This window comes from Chenopodium album, chromosome 14 (assembly GCF_948465745.1).
Source record: "Chenopodium album chromosome 14, dcCheAlbu1.1, whole genome shotgun sequence".
NCBI classification, from domain to species: Eukaryota; Viridiplantae; Streptophyta; class Magnoliopsida; order Caryophyllales; family Amaranthaceae; genus Chenopodium; species Chenopodium album.
In genome coordinates this window covers 53,996,275-54,014,823 of record NC_137847.1, presented here as the reverse complement: position 1 = coordinate 54,014,823, position 18,549 = coordinate 53,996,275, and the positions used below count along the sequence as shown (strand labels likewise).

The window sequence follows — 18,549 nt, the reverse complement described above, 5'->3', positions numbered from 1 at the left end:
TCGTAAATAAATCAATATAAAATCTCAGTCATCAACTCAACAAAGCACTTGCAACCTATATCTAATTTTGAGTATCGAGTAGATATATCTTAGTATTTTCACAAAGTTTCATATATGGTCGGTCATCGGTTAGTCAAGGGTTACTCGGTCGATCAGAATTGCTCGGTTAGGAGTTATTCAGTTAGCGATAACTTGGTCGGACAGGGGTTAGTCGGTCGAACAAGGGTGGTCCTTTTTGGATATCTCTTTACTCTTCGGATTTTCGGAATCTCCAGTCTCCAGTCCTCCTCTACCCACTATAGGGTTGTTTAAAATAAAATTACAGTAAAAAAATTTAGGGTGCCACTTTTGCTATGGCGATTATAATCCATAATTTGCTTCTCACAATTTCCATTTCACCGGTAATCTCTTTAATTTACCCTCATTTCTTCTATATTTTTCCAATTCTTCATTTTTATAAAATCTCCCTAAACCCTAGTTTTATTAGTTTAATTGATCCTTAATTTTTAGAGATTCTTCAATTAGGTTGTGCAATTGAATCCCAATTTTCAATATTTTAACAAAATGGATACACTCGAAACCCTTCCTATGGATATAATCATTGATTTCTGTTAAGATTGCCTGCAAAATTACTTATTCGTTTTAAGATTGTATGCAAATTATGGTATGATCTAATTAACAACCATTATTTTACCAAACGCCATTTACAACGATCCCTAACAAATGATTCCAATCTACATTTTGTTTACCGTAAGTCGGTTTATCATATCGCTGATTTCGATGCATTTGAGAATGCTGTTGAGCTTAATTACCCTTTCAAGGTTAAGGATATTGGAGGTGCTCTAATGATAGGATCTTGTAATGGGTTGATTTGTTTTAGGAACTTTATTAAGTATGATGATTTTGAATTGTTCTTGTTTAACCCTACAACTCGAACCCATAAATTACTCCCTTATTTACCGAGGCCATCTCATGTAGCTCATCTCATACACAAGTTTATTCATGGGTTTGGTTATGATAGTGTCGCGGATGACTACAAGTTTGTTCACATTCTTCAGTGACTCAGTGTTCTAGTAAGAAGACCAGGAATTTCTATAGTGAACTTATGGTTTATAGCTTGAAATCCGATTCGTGGACAAGGGTACTTGATCATGACCCTATTAATTTCAGTTGTAGGAATGCAGGTGTATTGGTTAATGGGAATCTACATTGGGTCAATTATAACCTTGCTCCAGTTCCTATAGTTTGCTTCAATCTTAATACACATTGTTTTGGTGGAGTTCCAGTGCCGGTGAATGAGATTGGTCTGAATTCCTATTACAATGTGCATGTGGGGGGTGTTAGATGGGTGCTTGTGCATTTTGATTGATCGCTTGGATGAATATGAGATAATGGTAATGAAGGAATACGGGGTGGTTGAATCGTGGGCTAAGCTACTTCGAGTTAGGAGAGACAGAAGTTTAATTGGAATGGATAGGACTATTGCCCATACTAGAAGCAGGAAGGAATTGCTTGTAAGGCTTAGCTTTTGTAGGTTTGCTTCTATTGACTTGGAAAATATGGTGCTTAAAGAATTGAGTGATTTTTATAATCCTTCAAGGGAACATGATGTTATTGTTTGTGTAGAGAACCTTCTTATGTTGGAATGTTTTAGTGACCTCAATAGTGAGCAACAAGGGAAAGAAAACATAAGGCAGAGGAGTCGAGAAGGTGAAAAATGATGAGAGACTTCTTGGAATGGTTTTAAAATGATCTGAAAAGAATAAAGAAGGTAACGGTAGTCACCTACATCTTTTATATTGGTAACTCGTTTAGAACAAATTATCTGCATTGCATCGATTATTTTTGGACTTTTATGTTGGCTCTCTGTCCATTTGATTACTAAACATGCATAATTCATAAGCATAAGTCCTTAGCTTCTTACTAATCACCTGATATCACATAGAGGCTTGTTCTGTTATTCTGTTTCTGTTTTGGACAGTCTTCCTATTTTAGTTTTTAAATCTCTGTCAACAAACTGCAAACATATGTTGCACTTGCTATTGCAGTTGATATTTTGATCTCCTTAAGTGCACCTAATATGGTTATGATTCAAGTCAACTGGGATAATTTATTCTCAAGATCCTTATTGCCAAATGCCAACCGTATACATGATTTGAAGAGCTTTCCTTGTTTTTAGTTTAACTGTCCCCAAACTTCTGAACTAGTTTTTTGTTTTGTCTAATTGTCCTTAGTTTTAATCCACATTGGGGTTTCCAGAAGGTTTAGCAACCTATTACCCAAAGAAGATTACAAAGACAAAGCTGAGTTTTATACAGACATGTGTCAGTGTTTAACACCAATATCTGAGTTTAGGATGTACTTGAATTGATTATAAATTCATAGGTTGCATCTTAGATATGCTGCAAAGTGCAACAATAAATTACCACTGGAATAGTGGTCATTGTTTAGTTAAGATGTTATTCAACTTGAACTTTAAATTGTGATTCTTGTACATGTAGTTCCTACTTATTTTGATGGAAACTCTCTTCTCAACATTGTTTACTTCAGTTTTGCTTGAATTTTTTGCTCCTAAAACTCCCTTAAATTGTTGTATATCGGAATATATTCTTACTGTGCTGGTATTGCTATTCCCTGATATGATGTATACTACTCTTTCTGCTATTTTGTTTATGTTTTGATGGATTTGAACCGTTGTTTAATTTCTGGCAACTCCCTCAATACATTGAATGTATAAATATGTTGTTACATCTGATACCTTTGATTTTTGTAGGTGCACTTCAAATGACTAGAATTCAGCCAACTGAGATGATATGCATGCTTCATCACGCTTACAGTCAGTTCGTTGTGTAGGAATTGACTCAATTGAGGCTTTCTTAGAAGCTAGTTTTGGAGAGTACAGGAGAAGCTCTCTCTCTTTTTCCTTTCTTTGTCCCTTAATTCTGAGCTAATACTATTGTTTTACTTATTAGTAATTTAGCCTAATACCGGGATTATTAACAGACCTTTCCTGCCTTAACCTTACATATCTACTGTATTAGATGTTTTAATTTGTTTAGTTGGTGATGCAGTATACATTGGGTTTAGTGGATTTCCTCAGTTAAAAAAGCGTTTGATCAGTTTGCCAGAAGATTGATCATTTATACAAATCGCAACAAGAGAGGGAATCAAATTATCTGAAATTCAAAGTTTGGGTGATGTTTAACATACAAACAATAGCATATGTTGCACTTATTTGAAAACGGAGGGAGTAAACATAACTTGATACAGGGTATCATTCTTTAAGCTTGTAACTAGTGAGGAAGTAACTAAAATGATAAACCAGTGCCCTCAAGTTAAACCAGTGCCCTCAAGTTTTTCTTCCATCAATTTCTTCATCCTCTCGGCCATGGTAGGTGTTATATAATGGCTCCAATCTCCCACCTCCCCTTTCCTAAAATAGCTCTTTTTATCGTGTATCTTGTTGATGACTCCGGTTTTATTAACTTCCAATTCTTTGAGGTTGTTGAGGCTGCACATCTCTACCAATTCTTCAACTACACCTTCACTTTCCTCGCTACAAGAAAATGGCATACCCACAAATTCAGCCACCCTCTTTAGCTGAAAGGTGGGATCCTCCTTCAAATCCTCATACTTGAGGAATAACACCTTGTTTGGTTGCTCTAAACTCTGCTTCCAGTATTCAACCACGTGCTCGAAGAAAGGACCATGACACATTTTCCCTGCACAGAAATCCTCAAAGAAATCCTGAATAGTAGGCTTGAAATCTTCTCCCAATATCATTTTTAGTGGCTTAATAGCAAAGTGCATGAGTGACACAATCGTATCCAATGGATTACGTGCAATGTACAAAACCCGGCACCTAGAATCTTTAATAGTTTCCGGGAGGGTGGTGAAGGACAAGTGGGTGTGGAAAAGTCTCGGTGAAGGTAGTTCACTAAGATGGTGTGGACGAGGGTACTCAAAAGCTTCACCATAAATGTCATTTTCTAGGCGATATACAAGCTCGTGTGGATGATGAGTAAGCAATGGGCTTTGGTTACTAGGGTGTTTGAACCGGTTGACAACACTATAGAGCAAAGCTTTCAACCAAGTGGTACCGGTTTTTGGGAAGCTCGCGACAATTAGATCACTATCCCTAGCACTGAAGTGTCTTTGAAACATGAGACTACTCTTGAAGAAATCAGTATCAACAGCATACCAGAAGCCTTGGTATTTTATCAATTCAAGCTTACCAAAGGAAAGTTCCTTAGAGCAAGATTAGCCCTGTCTGATCTTAAGATTTTAACTAATTTCCACATCAGATTTTATATTAAATTTAATTATTTTTTTTAATTTTAATTATGTTAAGACTCCTTAAGACTCAATCAGATTTATCTCTTCAATTCTAAAACTTATTTTAGATCTATTTAAAATATTTATTAATTTTTTTTTGTCTTTTAACATATGTATTTCAATATATATTTTTTTGAAATCATCTTTAATCGTCCAGGGAGTCGATTTTCTATTTCGGCCTTGACTAGTCGTAGGAGGAGTTTGTACCTCAATATGTTCCAACCCTTGTTGGCTAGAAAATTCAGGGAGTTGGGAATTTTGCATTGATTGTGAGGGTAGATTTTGATTTTTATTGCTTTGAATCAAGTTCATAAAAGATTGCAAATCAAAATTTTGAATGGGATCCATATTCAAAGAAAGCTATAATATTATACGTTCTCTAGTTTAATTATGACTAGGTACATACATGATAGATATTAAAAACCAACCAACAATAACAAAAAAAATAGGATAATTTAAATTGATAAACGTTGAATATATTTTTTTTATTGATAATTGTCATCAAACGTTTTTTTTTTTTTTTTTTTTTTTTGGAAAGAAATCAAACGTTGTTAAATCATGATTGGTATGTATGAATATTTTTTTTTGCAACAAGATAAGTACATAATTAAGATAATATAAAACAAGCAACATGATTTTTGTATACAAAAAATTAAAAACAACGTTCATATCTATAAAAAAAAAAAATTTGGAACAACGTACATACATTTTTTTTTTTAAACAACGTACATAGATTTTTTTTTTTTTTTTTTTTAAAGAAATGTACATAAATTATAATGTATTTAAAGAACTAAAAAAAAAAATATTATTATCAAAACACCGTGTTTTGATGTATATATAGGGAAAACACTGTGTATAGTGTATAGAGTTGAGTCTTAAGTTGAGTCTTGAGTTTTCAAGACTCCACTTCAGATTTTGTTAAGACTTAGCTTCTTAAATGCATTAAAAAAACAAAGTCTTGTCTTAAGATCACAAAATCAAAAAATGATGATGTCATCATGAGTCTTAAGACTCAGGGCTAATCTTGCTCTTAGGAAGACTTTGCTTAAGCTGTTGAACCTCCTCGTCACTGACCACGACTCGTGTTTCTTCCTCCTCCTTGCGAGGTTCACCTGGATTTATTTTTGTGGTTTCCATTGTTAACTTATAAAAAAGTTTTCTTGTCTTCTAAAAGACTCATATCTAATCTACTAAAAGGTTTTAAGGTGTCCATTAATGTTTCTTCCTTATCATCGTACACTAAGGATGTCTCAAGGGCTAATATTTTCCACATACTTCCGATTTTCCAACTGTTCCAAACCATATAATTGATGACCCACTAGTATTTTACTACTATATTAAGTGGGTTTGTCATGTTGTGGTGATGTAGTTGTTGGTTGTTTGTCCTTGATCGTGTTATTATGTGTGTCATATTATCAAGTTAGTCCCACACATAGCCTAGGAGAACAATGAAAACGTGAAATTATAGAACAATTATACAAATACTTTATACTCTGAACAACAACGTACAAGAAATCACATACTCTCTCCATTTTAGTATAATTGTTAGTTTGTTAGACTCATCTTTGCACAAAATCTAGGTGTTCACTAAATTACTAATAAGCAACGGTTTGATGATCATCATTTGTTAATTTAAATTGGGCTTGTACCCTTAAAGTCAACAAACTAAAAAATGACCAAGGGTAATCAAACACTCCCATTGGATGATCTTGTATACTTCCTCTGTTTTTTTTTTAGTTGCAACACTTCTCTTTTTACGCTTGTCGATTCATGTTTTGAATCGTTAATATATTTGATTACCAATATATAAAAATTATGAATTTTAGATATTAAAATTGTACAAATCGAGACAAATCTAACAAGATCCCACATGACTATGTTTTTACTTATGTATAAATCGTCAAAACGAGTCAAAGTGAAACACATAAATAGTGTAAAAGTCAAACTGTTGCAACTATTGAAAAACGGAGGAAGTGTAATATTTTTATATGGCCATAAACTAGTTCAAGAGCTAGAAATAAATAAGGAAGGCTGTGGAACTTTGTTCTTTGTTTTGTGACTTTGCAACACTAACAATCACAATGATGGTTTTCACCCTTTCTAGATCCAATTAGGTTAGGTGATGTACTTTGTGTACCTTTAGAAACACGATCTACTAAGATCACTTCTTATATATTTTAATAGGATGAATCAGAATCGATTTGACCCTACCTGATCCATTCATTGTGTTTTCAATAACGATTACTACGTATTTTTATTAATATAAGCCTATTATTGATAATAATGAAATTAAAAATGATCAAACTCAACACAAACTAATCCAAATACGAAATCAATAAGAGAGAAACTTATTCAAAATTGGCCCAACCTTCAACCCGATTTAAAATAATTCCGAATGAGCTGTATTGACATCTCGGATAGGGTCAATATAACCATTTTTTTTTTTGGGTGCCGGACTACCAACGAATGAGTGCCCTGAGAGGCTAAGTGGCGCACCAAGAATATACGTTAAATTTTTTATTCTTGTTGAAAGAACGTACTGAAAAGAAAAAAAAGACTTGAAGAATGACTGAATGAATAAACAGTTACAAATATTCTGAAACTTGTTTCAATTTTGTTTCATGCAACTGTATTCTCTTCCTCAAATATCTTGATCGATTTCTGGTAATCTTTCTGATGATTCTATCTTCCACTTTCTGTAAATTTAATTAAAATCTTTAATTTCTCGAATATCTTTGTTTTTCTCGATTTAAATCATTGACTTTTTCTCAATCATTTTACGTCTTCTCTTTTATAATTTTTTCCTCAAATTCAATTCAATTTAGCGCAAAATAATCTAATTTTGTGCTCAATTGTTCAATTATATTGTATTTCTTTGTTGGGTTTGCTCCAATTTTGAATCTTTTTTTTGCAGAAAGCTGAATTATTTTTACATTTCAATTTTTTGCAATCTTTTACTCCCCTTTTTGCTCAATTTAATTCAATTAACTGCATAAATATTCAATTCCTATGTTTATTCTTCGAATTGTTTGTTAATATTCTCAATTCCCATGTTTGAATTAATTATATGCATAATTTTATCTTCGAATTATGTGTTGATTTCATTTTTGCTCAACTTAATTCAATTTGATTAAATTATATGCATTTTCTCGATTCACCTGTTTCATCTTCATATTATTTGTTAATTCTCTGTTAAATCGCTTGAATTTTGATTCTTTTGTGCAGAATAACAACAGATTATGTGAATTATTGTAATTTTGAACAAAAATGACGGAATTTATGGACCTTCACTTTGATTTGTTGATAAATATATTCTTAAGATTGAGTGCGAAACCCTTGATGCAATTTAAGAGTGTATGCAAGTCATGGTATTACCTAATTAGCTCCCCTCAGTTTACCGAGCTTCATCTTGATCAAACCCTAGCTCAATCGAATCCGAACCTACGATTTGTTTTTTCAGCTCCCCATCTCTCTTCTGCTGAATTCGACACTTTTGATCGGATCACCGAGCTGGATAACCCCTTTCGTAGTCAGGGTTTTGCCCATGTGGTGGGTTCTTGCCATGGGTTGCTCTGCCTCTGTAATTATGATTTGCACCTTACTATCCTCTTGTATAATCCCACGACTCGAACCTATAAGAAACTTCCCTTTTTGCCTAAACCCTCAAGCTTGTCTCATCGCTACTCGTTTGGGTTTGGGTATGAAAAAGAATCTAGGGACTATAAGTTTGTTAGGATTTTGCAAAGTAATGAGGGAACTGGTCCTTTCAAGAGCCAAGTCATGGTTTATAGCTTGAAACAGATTCATGGGTGAGGGTTCCAGATGTTCCTTCCCCATTCTTTTCCTATCGTGAAGATGGTGTTCTTGTTAATGGTACTTTGCATTGGGTACATGAATTTATGCATAAGGATGAAAAGCGGTATTCAATTGTTGGATTTTGTCTTGGTAACAACAGCTTTATTGAGGTGCCTCAGCCTAAGTTTGAGGAACAGCTTATCAACTTACGTGTTGGGGTTCTTGAAGGGCGTTTATGTCTTATGGTGAATGACTTGGAATACTCAGATATATGGGTCTTGAAGGAATATGGTGTGGCGGAGTCATGGGCTAGGCTGTTCAAAGTTAAGCAATCACAACAGCTTATGTTTCTCGAGTGGCCCATTGCCTATTCTTTGAATCGACAGAAGCTTTTTCTGCAGCTGAATACATGGAGGGTTGTTTCACTTGACTTGCAGACTATGGTGATCAAAGATGTCAAGGTCTGCGATTTTCCTAGATGTTTTGACACTCAAGCATGTATAGAGAACCTCATTATGTTGAAGGGTTCTGGCAGTGAAGCTCTAGACCATCAGCAGGGAACAAAGAAGAGGAGGAGGCGAAGGAGGAGGAAACATGTGCATCGAAGAAGAAATATTAGGTAAATTGTATGAGTTTACTTGCATTCTTTTCGTTTATATGCCATGTAGGTTGGTTTTTTGTGTGTAGTGTATACGTACGTCTACCTAACTACTTACAATTTGAGCTCTATTATATCCCTTTACTGTAGTGTCGATGAGAATTTGGAAGGCTGATGCACTAAATGGGATAAAGTGAATGCAAGGAACACTAAAAGGTAAAAGAGATTACTCTGCATTGTTTCTCCTGCAATTACTTGTTAACCTGAAGTATTTGTAGTATTAAGGCATGAATCCTGATACTCTGATTATAAAAAGCCGAGGCATGAATGAGGTCTTGTTTTGATTCTGAACTACATCACAAGGTCTGAGTGTCTGACTGTTAAAAAAAAACTATTATTGCGTTGTGGCAGGGGAGGAGTGCTCTTTAAAAGGTGTCTCTTATAGGTTGAAATTTCCTTCACAAAAATAATATGTACTGATAAAGATTGTTGACATCATTTCTGCAATGTTGGCTTGCTGCTGGCTGTGGCGTGAAGTTATCTAATCGGGCTCAGATAATGAGAATTGGCTGAAAAGCTTCCTCTCAGTGAGTTTATATCAAAATTGTTTCTGCTGTGTAGTGTATACTTGTTTTTTAAAAAATTGGCCTGAGTGCCTGAATGAAAAGCTTGTGTATATCTCCTGGAGATAATATGTAAAAAGCATTCTGTGATTATCTATACATCATTTAGACTTGAAATTGTACATCCTCCTTGCCTCCTTGGTGCATTATGTCGCCATGTTTGTTAATCTTGAAGAGTGTCGTTCAGCTATCTGACTGCAATTAGATATTTCTGTGTTTCTGCTTTGCAACTTACTTCTTGGATGATGACTGATGATCTGGGATGAAGTACAGACGATTTGTTGCATGGTCACCGTTAAACACTCTGTTCACAAAATAGATAGATTTAAGTGAACACAGCTTTATCAATGAAACATAAGGTTCAAAATGAATTTACACAAGAAAATTATATGTTACGGCTTGTAATTTACCTCTCGGATGCTAACTGATGCTGTGATATGAAGTACTCCTGAAGCTTTTCTGAGGTATTTGTTTAGAAATTTGGTTTTTCTTAAACAAACATCAATTATGAGTTTTATTCATTCCAATCCTATACCTCAAACCCAAAACCTATGAAACACCCACTTGCCACATATGCATAATGTGCTTTACAATAAGATTTGGCCCAAAATAATCCAAGCAAATGAGTGTAAATGTGTACGGAGTAATTTATATGGTTTTCACTTTTATTAGTGTACAAAGGTATTGTAACTATTTAAGATTATTTTATTTAGGATTTTGCTAACAAACGCCCCTGGGGCGTTGGATAAGCATTTAAATATTGTCTAAATGATCGGTGTAATTAATGTTCATTTTAATTCAATCTTTCTACTTTTAGCTACCTTATCCGGGGGCGTTGGTTAGCTTTTGCCTTTTAATTAACTAATGGTTCCTACAAAACCCTTTTCTTTTTTCTCTCTTCAAACTTATACCCTATTGCCTACTCCGTATTATTTTAATAAATTTAACTTATATTCCTAAAACTACGTATAAGTCAAAATGCTTCATTTAACTCAATTGGTTTTATCTCCCTCCGTCCCCAAAACTTCGACCCTTCTGGGTTGATTTTGCGGTTATTAAAAAACTTAAATAAAAAGAAATAAAAATATGTTGGAAACATAAATTTACATGGAGTTTATAAAAAAGTAGAGAGATAAAGTATTAAACATATATGAAAAAATAAAATTTTATATAGAAAAGCTAATTTTGCACAAATATTATTGTAAATTAGTGGGTATTTTAATGCAAATGGGTCGATCATTTTGAGACTAAAATTAGGCCAAAAATTTTGGAGACGAAGGGATTATTATAGTATTTTTTTTTTTTTTTAATGGAAATGTACAACATAGTAGTATTATACTTCGTGTTACACACTAGTTTGAATTGATTTCACTTATTGCAAAAATAAAATTCCAAATTTCGAATAGATCGAGGGTCTTTGGATAAAAATGAAAAATAGTCCTCAGAGGCTCGGAGTACGAGATTGTACATTTATACACCTTGGTTGGTTGGTCCCGCATTAAGTATTTACAAGTTCACGTTGGTCAAAATTTACAAGGTCACGACTCACGACGACTCATGAGTTTGCTGTTTGACTGAACTTTCCGTCTAGGGTTCGGAATTTGGAGATTCAAGATCGCAGCTTTTTCAATTTTGGTAAGTCAGTTTAATTGAGTTATACTCCGGTTTTTACTGCTGCTTTGTCTGCTTGATTTTGATCTCATTTATTTGCTTTCTTTTGAATGTTTGATGATAATATTGTGAATTCAATTTGATGATTTTGTATTTTGTTTGAATTATAATGAAATTAGTTCAAGAGATTAAATTTCTTTGACAAACTACTCTAATTCTTTTGATTAAACACATAATTGAGACTTGAGCATTTGCTGGACGAACTCTGATTTCCATAAATTCGTCAACTTCAAATGATGAATTCCAAGCTCTCTAAGTAAAATCTTGAGCCCCTTTTGAGTAGAATTGATAGTGTCGATCAGGGCCGTCTTTAGCAATTTAGAGGCCCTGTTCTAATTTTATATTTTGGGCCCTAATAATAAAATTTTGATTTAAAAATTATATTTCAATAATCTTCTAGTCTGTGTAAACTGTATAATACCAAAAATGTAAATTGTTTTATATAATAGAGTCACAAGGTGAGAGTAAGGGATAGTTGAGCTTCACGATTATCATCATTGCCCTTATGGCTCTCTAAACAACAAAAAAATAGAATCACAAGGTAATTTTGACTCTAAAACTCCAAACTAAACTACTATTGTAAGTGAAACTAATTATTGGAAAAAAAAGGACCTACTAAAAACACATTAACCTTTTTTTTTTGAATGGAAAAACACATTAACTTTGATCAGTCTGATATGGCCGAACATTTTTTTTTTTTTTTTTTTTTTTGGGTTATATGTCTAGACATATTTTAATTCTCCAAAAAAAAAAAAAAAAAAAAAAATAACAATTGCCTAGGTAGCTCAGCAGCAAAAATTAAAGAAAAGAAATCAAACACAAACTCAATTAAGAAGAAACAAAATTATATTCTTCCATGGATGATGGTTCAAAGACCAAGAATATTATCAATATGCCATTGTTAATTTATACGAATAAGGAGAAGAGGAGTGTTTGATGGGTATTTTTTTAAACAACCCAGTTAATAATAAATTAGATGAATTGAATATGGAAGGTTTAAAATTGATGCCTTTTGGGAGTTGCAATATTAATGGGGAAAGAAATTAGAGGATGGGTCTTGATAATTGCTGGTTTAATGGAGGTGAGAGAGGATTAGTATTGGAATCAGCATATTTCAAAAAAAAAAAAAAAAAAAAAAAATCAGTTGGGCTCATAATTTGGGGCCCTTACACCTTGGAGGCCCTGTGCTGAGGGGCTGGTTGCACAGCCTCTTAGCCGGCCCTGGTGTCGATTATACACTCGGGTGTACTTAGCTGTAGGTACAACCAAGTCTGTTTTATGCTCATTCAAACCCCTTCCAAGGATTACTTAGCTCTAAGGTACACTCGGGTGTATAATGTTATCTCGAGGTAATAGGGTGGATCAAAAGTGCAGGATTGCTAATTTTATTTAAACAGGGCTATTTACAATTTCATGTGGTTTTATTTTGTTAGTGCTTGATGGACTAATGAAAGGTAATGACTTACTAAAGAGGATTTGAATTCGAGTAAGAATTTAAATTTGGAAGTACCTCTAAAGTCAATGTGATTCTTGCAGATTATTTAGAGAATAGTTTACTAAGATTGCAGATTAAATTTACTAAGTAAATATTTACTTTAGAAGTATTTAGTAAGAATGTTTTTAGGGGGTGGATTAGCTTGAAGCCTTGAAACATGATGCTATATCACTTTGTGGTTAAATACTAGTAGAGGAATGAAAAGCTAGGTTATTGATTAGGTTATCGTGTTTTTTTAATTTTTTTTTTATTTTTTTTTTTAAATTTATTTTTTTTAATGACATGGTTAAGTTATTGGTTTTTTTTAGTTGTTGATTATGGTAAACGAATACGAAGTGTATTTGTATTGCAATCTTGCTACATGGATTACAATAACCTCAAACCTTGTATTGCAGTTATATTGAAATGGATATGATGAACTTATTAGATAGGATGGATGATCTTCCTTTGGAACTACTTGTTCAGATACTCTCTTATCAGCCTGTTAAACATTTGTTGCGTTTCAAGTGTGTTTCCAAGTCATTGTACAATGTAATCAACAGTCCAGACGTTGTCAAACTTCATCTAAGCCGATCCCTTCAAGCACACTCGGAAGGGACCCTAATCGTCTTTGGACATACTTGTATCCACACTTTTGACTTTAATGATTCCCCCTGTCATGCCACTGAACTTTACTGCCCGGGTAACTTTAATTATCTTCGAAAGTCAGCTGGCTCATGCAACGGCTTACTATGCTTCTCATGTCAAGCTAATGAGGTTGCTCTTCTCAATCCTGCCACCCGAGCCTGTAAGCAGTTGCCAAAAGTCACGTTGACAAATATGTTCATGGAATTTTGTACACTAGGATTTGGTTATGAATGCATTTCTGATGATTATAAAGTTTTAAGGTATGCAAGATTCCGGGAGCCAGGTACTTTTACAGCTGCAGCTTTTCGCAATATGCCTGATTCTGGATTAGCAGCATTGCCAGAGTGGGAAACTCTTCTCTACAGTTTGAGAACTAATGCATGGGAAAGTATTCAGAAACCCCCTTGGACTTGGGAGACTGTTATATCATCCCCTGGTATTGTGGCTAACAACTCCTTGCATTGGATGAGTTGTGATTTTAAAGAGGTAAAATGTTTCCATCTTTTCACCCAAAGTTATTATGAGATACCTCTTCCTGAGAAAATTAGTCCTGGTTATAAACCTACATTGTGTCTTTTGAGAGGAAAATTGTGTGTAGTAACATTTTATCTAGATATATGGATATTAAAGGATTATGATGTGCAAGATTCTTGGACTCGACTGTTTCGTTGTCCTTCAGAGCATTGGAACAGTTTGTATAATACCTTGTGTATATGGAAGTTGGGCCTCATGAGTGCTGCTTGCTCAAAGGATGGGAGCAAAATCCTACTAGCACTGATGGAAGGTAAGAAAAACTTCATTTGCTGCGATTTAAAATCGAACGAAGCTAGGATGATTCAAATCCCTGGTTTACCACCCAAATTTTCTGCTATACTCCCTTGGGTGGAATCTCTTGTACCCTTGTCAGGTGATGTGATGAACTAAAGGGAAGATCGGAAAAGCTGTGTGATTTGTAAGGGAAAATTTGTTGCTGATAAATGGATATTGCTGGTATCTCATGAAAACTTAAACTCTTATTGTTGCTTGGCCGATGATGCACATTAGGGAGAATCGAGTTTTGTGCCTAAGTTGGTCTTTCAGAAGTCTGGTCTGTATTTATCCTAGAATGCTCAACTATTCGCTGCTGCATTAGTGACATTATATTATGGCTTGTTTGTGGATTTTTGTGGATGCCAACTATATATTATGGCTTGTTTATAGTAGTGTAAGTGTATTTTACACAAGTAATAAATAGTGCAAAACTTAATTTCAGAAGTTTATATTAAAGCGGAGGACTTACTCCGTAAAAAATACTACTCAGTAGAATTTTTATTTACTTTATTGTTTTATGTTTTTTATCATTAAATACTTTAAATTTCGTAATAATAAAAATAAAATAAAAAATTATATTCCATTAATAAAATACACAAGACATTTTTTCCGTCAAATCAGACAATCGAAACATAAAAAACAAGTTCAAACTACATAAACAAAAAATATGTGTATTAAAAAGGACTTAAGTAGAACTAATAGTCAAAATTTACAAGATCACGTTTTTGCGGTTTCAACTTTCTACAATTCAGATTTTGGGCAAGAACGGATTCGGAATTTTGAGATTCATGATCGCAGCTTTTCAATGATTCGTTAATTTTGGTAAGTCTGCTTATTTCAGATTTACCTTTCAACTGCTACAGTATCTGCTTGATTATGATCTTGTTTATTTGCTTGATTTTTAATATTGATGATTATTTTGTAAATTCAATTTGATTTTTCTGTATTTCGTTTGAATCGTATTGAAATTAGTTCAAAAAAATAAATTTCTGTGAAAATCTACTCTAATTCTTTTGATTAAGCAAAGTAATTGAGATTTGAGCTTCTGCTGAACGAAATTTAAATTCCATGAATTCGTTTAATCAAGATGAAGAATCCCAAATTCTTTAAGGGCTCGTTTGGTTTGATGTACTGGTATTATGTTTTTATTGAAAATGATTTTCCTATTTTTTATCCATTTTTCTTTGTTTTGTTTGTTAAGGGGTGGAAAACAATTTTCAATGGTTAAGCATTTTTCTTTACAAAACTAGGGAAGCCAAACTTCCCTTCTCGCCTTTCTTCTTTCCCGTCATCCATCCTCACATTTTCAGTCCTATTTTTCATTTCTTTATAAATGGAACTGTACAAAAGAAAACTAATTTGCAGCGGTTTTCCTTGAAAATATGTTTTCCACAAAAAATAACTTTTCATTGAAAATATTTTATATCAAACTAAAACTTAATAGGGCCTACATGAAATCTTGAGCCCCTTTTGAGTGGAATTGATAGTGTCGATTATACACTTGAGTGACTTAGCTCTAGGTACAAGCAATTTTGTTTTATGCTCATTCAAACCCTCCAAGGATTACATAGCTCTAATGCTTTGTTTGGATAGTAAAGAAGGAAAGGAAGGGGAGAGAAAAAGGAGGAAGGGAAGGGAAAAGAAAGGGAGGTGGAGGCGAGCACCATTTTCCCTCCAAATCTCCCCAATTTTGGAGGGATTATGCTTATTAAAGAGAGAGGGAAAATAGATCCCTCTTTCTCCCTCTCCCCCTCCCTCTCCCTCTACTTCCCCTTCCTTCCTCCAATCCTTTACCCAAATAAGTGAATTTGTCCCCCTCCCTTTCTCTTCTCTTCTTTTCCTTCCATTTCTTTCTATCTAATCAAAGTGTAAGGTACACTCGGGTGTATAATGTAATTATGAGAGGGGAGGGTGGATCAAAGGTGCAGAATTGCTAGCTTAAATAGGGATGTTTAAATAAGAGTTTTGGCTATTCACAATTTCACATGGTGTATATTTTGTTGGTGCTTGATGGACTAATGAAAGGTGATGACTTACGTAAGAGGGTTTGAATTCAAGTAAGAATTTAAAATTGGAAGTACCTTTAAAGTCAATCATGTGATTTTTGCAGATTAATTAGAGAAAATTTTACTAAGATTGCCTTTAAAGTTGCTAAGTAACAATTTGCTTTAGAAGTTTTTAGTGATAATGCTTTTAGGGGGTGGATTAGCTTGAAAGATGATGTTATATCATTTTGTGGTTATGTCCTACTGCTGTAGAGGGATGAGAGGATTAAGTTATTGAGTAGGTTATTGTTCTGCATTACATAATTAAGTTATTGATGTTTTTTCATCATGGATTACAGTGAAAAATATATTTGAATTGCAATCTTGCTATAAGAATGGATGAGCTCGTGGCAATGGCTGATGATCCTTCTTTGCTTCCTTCAGAGCAACCCCCTGAGATCCTCTCAAGGTTATCTTTGTATATAGTTTAATTTATTTTATTCTTTGTTTTTAGATGGATTATAATAAGCTCGATCCTTGTTTTGCAGCCATATTGAAATGGATATGAAGAAGTTAGAGAAGACTAATGATCTTCCTTTGGAACTGCTTATTGAGATACTCTCATTTCTTCCCGTTAAACCTTTGTTGCGTTTCAAGTGTGTTTCCAAGTCATTGTACAATGTAATCAACAGTCCAGACTTTATCAAACTTCATCTAAGCCGATCCCTCCAAGCACACTCGGAAGGCACTCTAATCGTTTCTGGATATATTTGTATCCATACTTTCGACTTTAGTGATTCCCCATGTCATGCCACCAAACTATACTACCCAGATAACGATGATCATTTTCGAATATTAGTTGGATCGTGCAACGGCTTACTATGCTTCTCATGTCAAGCTGATCAGGTTACTCTTCTCAACCCTGCCACCCGAGCCTGCAAAAGCTTGCCAAAAATCACGTTGACAAATATGTACAGGGATTATCGCACTCCACTAGGATTTGGTTATGATTGCATTTCCGATGATTATAAGATTTTAAGGTGTGCAAGATTGCGAGTGTCTTATGCTAGTATGCCTGAGTGGGAAACTTTTCTCTACAGTTACAAAACTAATGTATGGGAAAGCATTCAGAACCCCCCTTGGACTTGGGAGAGTGTTATGTTATCCCCTGGTAGTGTGGTTAACAACTCCTTGCATTGGATGGATCGTAATCATAAAGTGATAAAATGTTTCGATCTTTTCACCCAAAGGTATTATGAAGTACCTCTTCATGAGAAAATTAGTCCTGGCTATTCACCTACATTGTGTGTTTTAAGAGGACAGTTGTGTGTAGTAACATTTTATTTAGATATATGGGTACTAAAGGAGTATGGTGTGCAAGATTCTTGGACTCGAGTATTTCGTTGTCCTTCTGTGCAGTGGAACAGTTTATATATTAACTTCTGTAGAATGCATTTGGGCCTCAGTGTTGCTTGCTCGAAGGATGGGAGCAAAATTCTACTAGCACTGATGGGAAATGAACAAAACTTCGTTTGCTGCGATTTAAAATCAAAAGAAGCTATGAAGATTCAAATCCCAGGTTTACCGCCTCAATCTCCTGCTATACTCCCATGGGTGGAATCTCTTGTACCCTTGTCAGATGATTGATGAACTAGAGCGAGGGAAGATTGGAAAAGCTGAAACTTGACCTCTTATTGCTGCTTGATATGTGGTTTACTTCATCCTTGTGTATCAGTTGACAAGGGCTGATCGTGCACCTTAGGGAGGATCGTGTTTTGTACCCAAGTTTCGAGTTGGGTTTCGAAAAAATCTTGTCTGTAATAATCCTAGAATGCTTAGCTAAACAATTCAAAATATGAATTTGGATCGAGGCTGTTTGGATTTTATAAAATAAAAAAATATGAATAAATTAACAAACAGATTTTATATGAATGGCTAATCCTCTTTAATTATGTTGATGTTCATATTGTTGCACTTTAATATTGATTCTGTAAATTATGAGTCAATGTTTGGATTCGTAATGGTTAATACAGAGTTACAGACTACAAAGGATAAGTCTTATGTATACCGAATAACCAATGAGCAATGAGATAAGTCTTGTGTATACTAGGATTATAAATGTAATTAAGTCATGGGATAAGTTTTAATTATATGATTAATCTTATAAATTGAAAAAAAAAAAAAAAAAAAAAAAAAGTTGCATCTACATTGGGTCAAACTACCTAATCCGATTCTTAATCAAATAGGATTTCGTGGAAATTTATCTAGTGTCGGACTTGAATTTCAAGCCCATTTTAATTTCGATTTTTACATTAGAGTTTATATGTATATACTTTAGAATTAACATTATTGGGATTATTAGGTATATATTCATTGTTAGCGGCTTGCCACGATGCCGTATAAGAAGCATAAAAAATCAAGCAAGGTATTTCTCATATTCCTTATTCCATCTTGTTTTTAATACCAATCAAAAATTATATATCTTGTTTAATTCCATCTTGTTTTTAATACTAATCAAAGATTATAGAACGTAATTGCGGAGATTTGCATTATAACATTTTTATGTATTATAACTATTGAATGCATATATTTTAGACCTCATATTTTACG

The 18,549-nt window shown here is 33.9% G+C and overlaps 2 protein-coding genes and 3 pseudogenes across 3 annotated transcripts; 4 read left to right on the top strand and 1 right to left on the bottom strand.

The window, feature by feature from the left end:
- Window positions 1–312: 312 nt before the first annotated feature.
- LOC145578392 (F-box protein CPR1-like) lies at window positions 313–3,136 on the top strand (annotated as a pseudogene).
- A 34-nt stretch (window positions 3,137–3,170) lies between these two features.
- On the bottom strand, window positions 3,171–5,472 carry LOC145578391 (cytosolic sulfotransferase 7 pseudogene; annotated as a pseudogene).
- A 1,354-nt stretch (window positions 5,473–6,826) lies between these two features.
- Window positions 6,827–9,473, top strand: LOC145579625 (F-box protein CPR1-like; annotated as a pseudogene). The gene is made up of 4 exons (XR_014099172.1): window positions 6,827–6,999; window positions 7,561–8,749; window positions 8,879–8,944; window positions 9,140–9,473. The product of XR_014099172.1 is annotated as an F-box protein CPR1-like (transcript).
- A 1,365-nt stretch (window positions 9,474–10,838) lies between these two features.
- Window positions 10,839–14,410, top strand: LOC145579624 (F-box protein CPR1-like). Its single transcript, XM_081636859.1, has 2 exons — window positions 10,839–10,986; window positions 12,913–14,410. Exon 2 carries the CDS (start codon window positions 12,923–12,925, stop codon window positions 14,066–14,068), a length of 1,146 nt encoding a protein of 381 aa, XP_081492985.1. The 5' UTR covers window positions 10,839–10,986; window positions 12,913–12,922; the 3' UTR covers window positions 14,069–14,410.
- A 221-nt stretch (window positions 14,411–14,631) lies between these two features.
- Window positions 14,632–17,879, top strand: LOC145579623 (F-box protein CPR1-like). Its single transcript, XM_081636857.1, has 3 exons — window positions 14,632–14,776; window positions 16,299–16,408; window positions 16,488–17,879. The coding sequence occupies exons 2-3, from the start codon at window positions 16,335–16,337 to the stop codon at window positions 17,584–17,586; spliced, it is 1,173 nt and encodes a 390-aa protein (XP_081492983.1). The 5' UTR covers window positions 14,632–14,776; window positions 16,299–16,334; the 3' UTR covers window positions 17,587–17,879.
- The last annotated feature ends 670 nt before the right edge of the window (window positions 17,880–18,549 follow it).

What these genes read in the sequence shown, in the direction of transcription:
- LOC145579624 (XM_081636859.1), top strand. Translation starts at nt 12,923, where the DNA reads ATGGATATGATGAACTTATTAGATAGGATGGATGATCTTCCTTTGGAA.
- LOC145579623 (XM_081636857.1), top strand. Translation starts at nt 16,335, where the DNA reads ATGGATGAGCTCGTGGCAATGGCTGATGATCCTTCTTTGCTTCCTTCA. An exon ending in CCCCCTGAGATCCTCTCAAG is followed by an intron (nt 16,409 to 16,487) that starts GTTATCTTTGTA and finishes CTTGTTTTGCAG; the next exon opens with CCATATTGAAATGGATATGA.